The sequence below is a fragment of the Indicator indicator genome, chromosome 3, assembly GCF_027791375.1.
Source record: "Indicator indicator isolate 239-I01 chromosome 3, UM_Iind_1.1, whole genome shotgun sequence".
Lineage (NCBI taxonomy): Eukaryota > Metazoa > Chordata > Aves > Piciformes > Indicatoridae > Indicator > Indicator indicator.
In genome coordinates, this window is record NC_072012.1 from 10905359 (window position 1) to 10916526 (window position 11168).

The 11168-nt window shown below is 47.4% G+C and overlaps 1 protein-coding gene across 1 annotated transcript in view; it reads left to right on the forward strand.

Annotated features, from left to right (window-relative positions):
- LOC128981107 (carboxypeptidase A2-like) overlaps window positions 1-10647 on the forward strand; it is an 11810-nt gene extending 1163 nt beyond the window's left edge. Inside the window, exons 2-12 of the mRNA XM_054399762.1 lie at window positions 1578-1666; window positions 3348-3429; window positions 4054-4188; window positions 4692-4790; window positions 5372-5473; window positions 5990-6091; window positions 7527-7637; window positions 8269-8359; window positions 9126-9325; window positions 9663-9747; window positions 10460-10647. Coding sequence (XP_054255737.1) covers window positions 1602-1666; window positions 3348-3429; window positions 4054-4188; window positions 4692-4790; window positions 5372-5473; window positions 5990-6091; window positions 7527-7637; window positions 8269-8359; window positions 9126-9325; window positions 9663-9747; window positions 10460-10647 — 1260 coding nt within the window. The 5' untranslated portion in view covers window positions 1578-1601. The remainder of the gene's footprint in view (window positions 1-1577; window positions 1667-3347; window positions 3430-4053; window positions 4189-4691; window positions 4791-5371; window positions 5474-5989; window positions 6092-7526; window positions 7638-8268; window positions 8360-9125; window positions 9326-9662; window positions 9748-10459) is intronic.
- The last annotated feature ends 521 nt before the right edge of the window (window positions 10648-11168 follow it).

The window sequence follows — 11168 nt, forward strand, 5'->3', positions numbered from 1 at the left end:
TGTTTTGAGTTGGAAGTGAACTTTAAAGGTTATCTTGCCTAACCCCACAGGCAGTGAGCAGACGTTTTCAACTAGAGCAGGCTGATCAGAGCCCCATCCCTGGAACCATTCCAGGTCAGGTTGTTTGGGGATCTGAGCAACCTCCTCCAGTTGCAGATGTCCCTGCTGACTCCAGAAGTGTTGGATTAGATGACCTTTAGAGGTCCCTATCGAGACAAACCATTCTATGACTCTTTAAGTGAGATATAGAAGAGCACAAGAGCAAAGGGACCCAGAAGAGTATCCCCAAAGGGATCCAGTGAACCTGGAACAGCCCTGTTGACCCTGTAAAGGTGAGAGGACCTGGCAGTGGCTGTTCCAGCACTTCTTCAAACCTATGTCCCCTTTTCCTGAGAAGGATGCTCCACTGGAAGAGGGTGTCTAGAAAGCCTATCCAAGAGCAAACTCTGTCCTAGAGCGACCACAGCTGGAGCACTGGGTCCAGTTCTGGGATGCCCAGACCAAGAGACAGGGAACTACTGGAGAGAGTCCAGTGGAGGCTCCAACGATGTAGAGGGGCCTGGAGGATCTCTGTGAGGAAGAAAGGCTGAGAGCCCTGGGGTGTTGAGCCTGGAGAAGAGCAGCCTGAGAGGAGATATTATCAATACTCAGCAAGAGCTAAAGGGTGGGAGGAAAGATGATGTGGCCAGACTCTTGTCAGTGGTGCCCATTGACGGGACAAGGGACAGCAGGTACAAACTGGAACCCAGCAGATTCCACAAGGAGAATCTTCTTGATTTTGAGGGTGCCAGAGCACTGGGGCAGCTGCCCAGAGAGGTTCTGGAGTCTCCTTGTCTGGAGAGATTCCAACCCCACCTGGACATTGTGATCCCAGGCAACCTGCTGTGGGTGACCCTGCTTTAGCAGGGGGGTTGGACTGAATGATCTGCAGAGTCCCTTCCAAGCCCCACCCTACTGGGATTCTGGGATTCTGTGAGTAGGGTCTACCTGCAGAGCTGAGCTCCTCTGTGTTCCTGTTCACCCAAGGCTTTTTTCTGCTCTTGTTCTCTGACTTGCTTTCACTCAAATCTTTCTGCACACTTTCAGTGCTTGAAGCTGTGCTGGACCTCTATGAAACCATCAAAAATGAAGAACTCAGACTTCATCCTTCAAAATATTCACTCCAATTGAGGTTTTTGGTGGAGTGAGCTCTTTTCTGCTGTTGGCCTCTTTGCAACAAGGAGCAGGCTACTAGAAACGTGACAGAGGAAAACCCATGACCAAGGGTCAACTCTGAGAGCTCCTCAGCCCCAGTGAGAGCTGGGGTAATGCCCAGTTTGACTTTGTTTTCCTCTGTCTAGAAAAATGTGTGAAAGGGCAGCGAGGAGCTACGAAGTCAAAGCTTTGAAAACAACTCCTCCCTTCCAGGTTTGCACGTCTCAGTGGAAAATTTTATTTGGAAGTGAAATCAACCTCCTATCCTGTTGGTTGCCTTGAAAGCTCTGATAAAGGTGAGAACTTAGTCAGATGGAACACAGATGTTTAATCTGGAAAAAGAAGATTTCTAAAGAAGTGCTCTATAAATTCCCCTTTGCTAGGCTGAGCTGGCCATCATCTCAACCATGAAGCTGATTTTGATCTTCAGTGCCCTCTTTGGGGCTTCCTTGTGCCTGACAACTTTTGTTGGGTGAGTTATTCTTTCATGGAATACCATTCATTTAAGGTCCTGCTATCCACTTGTTGATTTTCATGATCTTAACTTTAACAAGTCTGCTTGGGGCACATTCCTTGTTTTTTATGGCTGACTTGTCTTGTTGCATTGGTAATCCAGTGTCTGAAGAAACTTCCCTCTACTTTTATTTGGGTTTTCTAAGGAGAATGAGTTGAGCTCCTAAATCTAGGTTCACCCAAGCCTTTATTTTGGCTTTGACTGTACCTGGGGAGCAGTCTCAAGACTTGATCTATGAATCTATGAATCACAGCATTCTTTGGGTTGGAAGAGACCTTTCAAGGTCATCTAGTCCAAGCCCCCTGCAGGTGGCAGGACAACTACTTTATCGTTCTCTACAACTACCCAAAGGGAGGTTGGATCAAGGAGGGGCCTGGCCCAGCCTCTTCTTGATGACAAGCAACAGGACCAGAGGAAATGGTTTCAAGCTGCACCAGCGGAGGTTCAGGCTGGATGCTAGGAAATATTTCTTCACTGAAAGGGTTCTCAAACATTGGAATGGTTTGCCTAGGGCAGTGGTGGAGTCACCATCCTTGGGGGTGTTCCAGCAGCCTGTGGACCTGGTGCTTAGGGATGTGGGTTAGTGTTGACCTGTGAAGATTTTAGCCCACCCCTCTGCTCAGCTCAGGGCATGAAGCTGTTTCCTCTTCTTGTCATCGTCTCCCTCTACCAAGAAAAGTTGGCAATTCTTTTGCAAACAGTTGTAGGCTGAGATTAGATCACCCTGAACAAGCCTGAGCTCTTCACCCTCTCCTTTTGGTACCATTTGTTTGTACCTGTTTCCCCAGGCAGCCTGGAGGGTGTTCCAGTGGGATTTATGTTCCTAGTGATCCAAAACCCACCTTGTGGTCCCTGTACCTTGTACAACGCATAGTCCAAGTTAATCACTGAGGTCACCTCTAACCAGTGGAGTGAGGTACTTCCAGAAGGTGATTCATCCCACCTGGAATGGTGGTCACCCCCTGATGGTATCACCTTCTGACAACACAGGGAAGTTTGTCATCATCCTTTGACGAGATTGAGGAAAGGAGAAACAATTCCCATGTTTGGTGCCCCTCAAACATTTGACCACTGGCAAGATCAACCAGAATGTTCTTCTGCAAGTTGTTGACAAACAAATAACTTGTTGATACAAGAGTGGATTTAGAAAGAAATTCTTTACAGTGAGGATGGTGAAACACTGCAATGAGTTGTGCAGGGAGGTCATGATGACACCTGCCTGGAAGTGTTCAGGTTGGATGAGGCCTTGAGCAACCTGGTCTAGTGGAAGGTGTCCTTGCCCAAGGCAGGGGGGTTGGAACTAGAGGATCATTAAGGTCGTTTCCAACCCAAACCATTCTATGAAGCTATAAAAGACTGATCCTTGTAAGCAGGTAAAAGCTCATCCACTCAATGTCTTTTTTTATGATGAAAGCTTCTGATGAGTCAAAATTGCCATTTAACTTACTCCCATCCTAGTGCCTGTACAACAGGTTGTTGGTTCAACCCTTGGGTGACACGAAGTTGGCTGCATTGAAGAAGTCCATACCAGCTGGTAGCATGCATGTAACTACCCATCAAACTCATGATCTCAGTAACAAGCTCATTCAACCCAACTTCTTTTTGAGACTGTTTCTGAAGACTCACTGATTTTTTACAGGCACCAGGTTCTCCGAATCCAGGCAAGAAATGAGGAGGAAGTCGAGCAATTGAGGCTGTTGGAATCTCTGGAACACCTTGAGGTATGTTGTCACCTCAGGGCAAGAGAATGGGGCCACACTCTTTAGAGTGGTGCCCAGTGATGGGACAAGGGGCTACGGGCACAAACTGGATTGTAGGAGGTTCCATTAGGAGAAACTCATTGCCTTTGAGGGTGGTGGAGCCCTGGAGCTGGCTGCCCAGAGAGATTGCAGAGTCTTCTTCTCTAGAGAGATTCCAACCCCTCCTGGACATTGTGATCCTGGGCAACCTGCTGTGAGTGATCTTGTTTTAGTAGGGGGGTTGGCCTTTATGATCCTGAGAGGTTCCTTTCAACATTGGGAATTCTGGGTTTCTGTAACACAGAGCTTTTATTGAAAATGTTTCTGGTAAGAAGGGGGATATTCAAATAACCCTCATGGGAGACCAATGTTTCCTCTTGCTTCCATGACTGAGGCTCTAAAGTCAGTGAGAACACTGAAAGCTGAACACCTCACTGGTTTTCTCTTGGTGCTTTTCACATTAACTGTACAGGTTGTGGTGAGGCTCTGGTGTGCTCTTAGCATGATGTTGCTCAGTTTGGGTGAAACCAGAACTCCTCAAGCTTTAGAAGAGCTGTTTGCAGAACACGTTTCTCAGACTAAATCCATTTTCTTTTCTCTTTCCAGCTTGACTTCTGGATCAATCCTTCCACCTCTGGCCGACCTGTGGATGTGCGAATCCCTGCTAACAATGTCCAAGCTGTCAAAGCCTTCCTGGAATCCAATGGAATTGAGTACTCCATCTTGATTGAAGACCTTCAGGTAGGTGCCACTGGCACATATTTTCTGGGAGAACTCATCGTGGTCTCCCAGTACCTGAAGGGGGCCTGCATGAAAGCTGGAGAGGGACTTTTCACAAGGGCTTGTAGTGATAGGGCAAGGGGCAATGGCTTTGAGCTGGAAGAGGGGATATTGAGACTGGAGATTAGGAAGAAATTCTTTACAACGAGGGTGGTGAAACACTGGAGCAAGTTGCCCAGGGAGGCTGTAGATGCCCCCTCCCTGGAGGTGTTCAAGGCCAGGCTGGATGAGGCCTTGAGCTACCTGGTCTAGTGGAAGGTGTCCTTGCCCATGGTGTGGGAGGGTTGGAACTAGATGATCTTTAAGGTCCCTTCCAACCCATGATTCTATGATTCTATAAGAAAGATGGGGACAATCCTTTTTAGCAGGGCCTGTTGTGACAGCACGTTTGCTTGTCTGAGATCAACACTGGGTCTGAAGCTGGCAAACTGAGGCTTTTCTCTCGCTTCCATCAATTCTTTTAGGCTATTCTGGATAAAGAAAAGGAAGATATGGCCTACAGCAAACAAATGGAGCGCAGCAGCAGCAGCTTCAGCTATGCAATATACCACACTTTGGATGAAGTGAGTACCTCAGCTTTGAGGGGAGAGGATTTCTCTTTTTCTGGACTTTTTTTCCACACCTTTTTTTTTTTTTTCTTCATTCCTTTTTTTCTTCACTGAAACATCCTATATTAGGATCTGAAATGTCTTTCCAGCTTCTTTTGGTGTGTGATTTGGTTTCTAAATGTATTAATTTTGTGGTGAGCACCCCGACAGAGTTTTGGAACAGGTGAGTGTTGATTGCAATTTTTCATGAACTCTGCAGAGTTCTATCAAAATGTTTCCCTCTGACCCTCAAATGATATTGGGAAATATATTAATCTTAAAACAGGGAAATATAGGAAGATGTTTTACTGCCTGAAGTTCTTAAAGATGGTTTTGAACTCATTCAAGTAGACTTCAATTTCACTTCCTTCTACTCTGAGTGATCTTGATTTGATCTTCTACTTTGTAACGTTAGGAGCAGCACTGACTACAGCAACGGAGGGTGAGGTGGGATTTGAAGAGGTCGTAGTAATTGTAATGAAGGCAAAAGGAAATAAAAGAAGATTTCCTCAGGTCCTACAGTAAAATGTGAATTTCATGATGGCTTTTCTTTTCAGATTTATGAAGAGCTGGATCACATTACCTATGAGTTCAGCAAAATTGTCAGTAAGATCAAGATTGGGGAATCCTATGAAAAGAGGCCGTTGTACGTGCTCAAGGTATGACACATAGCAGAGAATCATTGAGTTGTTTTGGTTGGAAAAAAACTTTAAGATCATCAAGCCCAACCATTATCCCAGCACAGCCAGGTCACTATCAAACTATGTCCCACAGCACCACATCCACATGGCTTCCAAGTCTCTCCAAGGATGGTGATCCACCACTGCCCTGGGAAGCCTGTTCTAGGCCTTCCTTGACAACCCTCTTGGGGAAGAAATTGTTCCTCATGTCCAACCTAAACTTCTCCTGACACAACTTGAGGCCATTTCCTCTTGTTCTGTTACTTAGGAGAAAAGATTGACCCCCACCTGTCTCCAACCTCCTTTCAGAGAGTTGCCAAGAGCCAGAACGTCTGCCCTCAGCCTTCTTCCTTCCAGGAAGAACAAAACAAATACTCATACATATAGTCATTGTAGATACAGCACAATTGAGTCCAAAGCACCCTGGTCTACATGAGATGTCCTTGATTAAAAGGTGTCACCAAGAGTTTTAAATCTTTCTGTTTTCTTTCACAGTTCAGCACTGGAGGAAGCAACCGTCCTGCAATCTGGCTGGATGCTGGTATCCATTCCCGGGAGTGGGTTACTCAAGCAACTGCCATATGGATAGCTAGAAAGGTCACTTTGGGGTTCTTCTTCTACCTTGGGGATGTCTCTCACTATAGAAAAGTGTATCACACCTTGATAGAGCCATGAACTCATGGTATCACTTTGGTTGGAAGAGATCTTTAAGATCATTAACCCAGCACTACCAGGTCTCCACTAAACCATGTCCCTCAACACCACATTTCCATGGCTTTGAAATCCCTCCAGGAATGGAGACTCCACCACTGTCCTGGGCAGTCTGGTCCATAACTTGACAACCCTTTTCATGAAGAAATTCTTCCTCATGTCCAGCCTAACTTGAGGGCATTTCCTCCTGTCCTTTAACTTTTTTCCTTGAGAGAAGAGAACAACCCCCATCTGGCTCCAACCTCCTTTCTGAGAGTTGTAGAGAACCAGAAGGTCTCCCCTCAGCCTCCTTTTCTCCAGGCTGAACCACCCCAGGTCCCTCAGCTGCTCCTCACTAGACTTCTGCTCTAGACCCTTCACCAGCTTCATTGCCCTTTTTTGGATCCACTGCAGCACTTCAATGTCCCTGGAGTGAGGGGTCCAAAATTGAACCCAGGATTTGAGGTGTGGCTTCACCAGTAGCAAGTACAGGGGGACAATCCCTGCCCTGCTCCTGCTGTCCACACTCTTGCTGATCCAAACCAGGATGCTAGTGGTCTGCTCGGCCACCTGGGCACACACTGGCTCCTCTTGCTGTCACCCAACCCTGCCCAAGTCCTTTTCCACTGGGCAGTTTCCAGCCACTCTGCCCCAAGCCTTGAACATTCATGAGGTTGTTGTGACCCAAGTGCAAGTGTGTAGCAACTCTGCTCACTCTCCTTCACCCTCCTAAAGCCCAGCCAGCTTCAGAGAGAAGGTGGGAGCTGCCCAGACAAAGAACTGAAGAATGCTGTGTCATATTAGAGCAGCTGGGAGAAGTTTAGGTAAATGAAATTTAGTCTCTCTGATGATGTTGTTGAGGTCTGCAGGGCTGGGAGTTGTAGAAATAACCAAGGACTGAGGGAAGATTAGTTTGCTGCTTTGATCTGCAGAGAAACACCAAGTGGTTGGTTACCTTCCACAAGAGTGCCAGAACTTCCAGCTCTATAGAAGCAAGCATTTAAATTCTGCTGACCATGATGAGGCCACCAGAGAAGGGCAGCACATTTGTATGTTGGCAACGTGCCTGACACATCTCAATTCCTCCAGCCTTGGCCCATTCTCCAGGGGAAAACGTTGTTGCTGTTTTTCCATTAACTTTATTCTGTCTTCAGTGTGAAATAAGTAAAATACATTCATTGCTCTGTCTCCGGGCTCCAAGTCTAATGAGGAACAGTCATGGTCAGCAGACAATTGCTATTTCTTCTTGCCCTGCCCTAAAAGCCAGGCTTGGAGCCTCTGCTGGAGCCTAAGAAAGGTAGGAATGAAATATGCTGATGGTCACCATGTTGTCTCTGCTTAGATCGCCTCTGACTATGGGAAGGATCCATCCATCACCTCTCTGCTGGACAAAATGGACATTTTCCTGCTGACAGTCTCAAACCCTGATGGATATGTGTTCACTCACACCTCGGTGAGTAAGCATGTTGGGTGTCTCAGCTGATCTAAAGAGCTGTCATCCTCTTACATTTGTAAGGTAGGCTCTGAAAGTCCGTTTTGTAAAGCTGTAAGAAGCAGCTACAAAAGACTTGTGCAGCCAAAGACACTAATTCTTGTCTAACCCATCTTAACCCACTGTGAAGTCACCAACACTTCAGTTTTTAGAATCATTGAATCACAGAATTGTGTCAATTAGAAAAGACCTCTAAGGTCATCATGTCCAACCATCAACCTAACACCACCATGGCCATTAAACCACGTCCCAAAGTGCCATGTCCACACATTTCTTGAGCACCTCCAGCTGGCCCATCAGAAATAATCTTAGGCTCATGCCTAGGATCACAGAATATCTGTTTGGCTGGGATGAGCCCTTCAAGGTCATCCAGTCCAACCTTTAACCCAGCACTGCCAAGTCAGCACTGAAACATGTCCCTGAGCACCAGGTCCACTCACTTCCTGGTGAACAGCAACGATTCCCAGGTAACAATTTTAATGCAAGGAGCAACATTTGCTCCTTCTTGAAGGCATCAAATCATGGAAGGTGTTGTTGGGTTCTAAGGGACCTTTAAAGGTGGTCTCATCTATCCAGTGGTTCTTTGGTTTAGGATCGCATGTGGCGGAAGACTCGCTCCAAGATTCCAGGCAGTTTGTGTTATGGAGTCGATCCAAACAGGAACTGGGATGCAGGTTTTGGAGGTAGGAATAAAATTTCTGGCTTCTGGCTGTCACTAAGAAGAAAATTCCCTTCCATGTGTCCAGATCCTGTCACACAGGACCAGAAATTGTCATCATATATGGGATTGAGGAAAAAAGTGGTCAAATAGGGTGGTAGGTGTCATACAGTGAGAGAATGCTTTAAGGTTGGAAGAGACCTTCCAAGGTCATCTAGTCCATCCCTTCAATCAGCAGGGACATCTGCAACTACAGCAGGTTGCTCATAGCCCCAGACAACTTGACCTGCAATGGTTCCAGGGATGAGGCTTTTACCACCTCCCCAGGCAAGCTGGGACAGGGTCTCACCACCCTCACAGTGATGAACATCTCCTTTCTATCTAATCTGAGTCTCTCTCTTTTAGTTTGAACCCATCACCCCTTGTCCTGTCACAACAGGCCCTGACAAAAAGTCTGTCTCTATCTTTCTGATTTACCCCTTTATGTCCTGAAAGGCCACCAGAAAGTCTCTCTGGACCCTTCTTTTCTCCAAGTTGAATAACCCCAACTCAGCCTGGTCTCATAGCAGAGGAGTTCCAGCCCTCAGGTAATTGTTGTGGCCTCCTCTGATGGCAAGGACCTGTATCATCTAGAAGTGTGTTGAGTAGTCACATTCTCTGTTGGAGTACCTAAGACCTGGCTTTAGGCTCAAGACCTGTTCCTAGGGAAGCCCAGCTTTGTGTTGCTCTGCTTTGACCTTTCATGAATACCAGTTCTTACTGGTTTCCCTTTATGACCTCTGCACCAACAGGTCCTGGAGCCAGCAGTTACCCCTGTTCTGAATCTTACCATGGGCCCAGTGCCACCTCAGAGGTGGAAGTTAAATCTGTTGTCAACTTCATCAAGAACCATAGAAACGTCCGGGCCTTCCTCACCCTCCACAGCTACTCACAGCTCCTGATGTACCCCTATGGCTACAAATGCACGGAGCCAGCAGACCGTGACGAGCTGGTGAGACTCAAGGACTCAGCTTTAGCTCCCTCTGTTCTGTCTGGCCAGACCTCTATACTCAGAATCCCAGCATGGCGGGGTGGGAAGGGACCCCGGCACATCACCTAGGCCACCCCCTTGCTACAGCAGGGTCACCCAAGACCCAGGTGCAGCTTGAGGCCCTTTCCTCTTGTCCTGTCACTTGGTTCATGGGAGAAGAGACCAACCCCCATCTCTCTCCAACCTCCTTTCATGGAGTTATAGAGAGCCAGTATGGCTCAGACTGGCTAAATCTAAACATTGAGTCTCATGAAGAGTGGCTACTTTTTTGACTTCTCCTCCATCTTCTTCTCTCCAGGATGCCTTGGGAAGAGCTGCTGCCAGTTCCATCCACTCCCTGTATGGCACCAGCTTTGAAGTTGGGAGCATCTGCAAAGTTATCTGTGAGTGTTCTGCAGGTCTGGGCTTTTATGGCTCTGTCCCATCCACCAAGGTCTCTCCCTGCTGGAAGCAGTGATGCTTCTGCAGAGTGACAGCACCAGCCAAACAGAATCATAGAATTGTTTGGTTAGAAAAGACTTTTAAGGTCATTGAGTCCAACCATTCTCCAACTCTGCCAAGTCTGGTGCTAAACCGTGTCCCTCAGCACTGCATCTGTGAGGCTTTTAAACACCAAGGGATGGGGATTTAGCCACCTCATGAGGCAGCCTGTTCCAGTGGTTGAGAATCCTTTCAGTGAAGAAATTTCTTCCAATATCCAACCTAAACCTCCCCTCCTCCAGCTTGAAGCCATCAAACATAGAATGCATCAGGTTGGATAGGACCCTCAAAGGTCATTCTGTCCAACCCCCCCTGCAATAAGCAAGGACATCTTTAACCAGATCAGGTTGCTCAGGGCCCCATCAAGTTTGGCCTTGAATGTCTTCAGAGATGGTACCTTCACCACCTCTCTGGGCAACCTCTTCCAGCATTTGACCACCCTCACAGTAAAGAACTTTCTCCTGATGTCCATCCTAAGTCTACCCTGCTCTAGTTTAAAACATCAGATCTGAGTGTTCACAAAAAACCTAACAGCTGTCTCTGAAGGAGGAGAAAAGGTGAGACAGCAGAACCCAGATCTCTTCATGCTTCTGACTCTTCTCATTCCCCTTTCAGACCCTGCCAGTGGAGGCAGCATTGACTGGAGCTATGATTATGGCATCAAATACTCTTTTGCCTTGGAGCTGAGAGACACTGGGCGCTATGGGTTCCTCCTGCCAGCCAACCAGATCATCCCCACTGCCAACGAGACCTGGCTGGGGCTGAAGACCATCATGGAGCACGTGCGAGACAAAACAGACTAAAAGCTGGGGTGGGCATCAGCAAGCTCATACATCCCCTTCTCTCAGTGACATCTGTAATGCCTCAACACTTGGTTAAATAAAACCCTGTGTGCACCCTCCTGCAGTGTCTCAAAAACTTGTGATGGTGGGGCTTGTTCACTGCAGCTCTGCAGTCAACCAAGCTGGTGAAGGTTCTAGGGCACAAGTCTTGTGGAGAGCAGCTGTGGGAGCTAGGGTTGTTCAGCCTGGGGGAATGGAAGCTGAGGGGAGACCTTCTGGCTCTTTACAACTCCCTGAAAGGAGGTTGGAGCCAGGTGGGGGTTGGCTTTCTCTCCCGAGGAACAAGTGGCAGGACGAGGAAAAAGCTTCAAGTTGTACCAGAGATTTAGGTTGGACATGAAGAATAATTTCTTCATGAAGAGGGTGTGAAGCCCTGGACCATCCAGCCTGGCCTTGAACACTTCTGGGGGTGGAAGAGGTATCCACAACTTCCTTGGGCAACCTCTTCTAGTGTCTCACCACCCTCACTATAAAGAATCTCT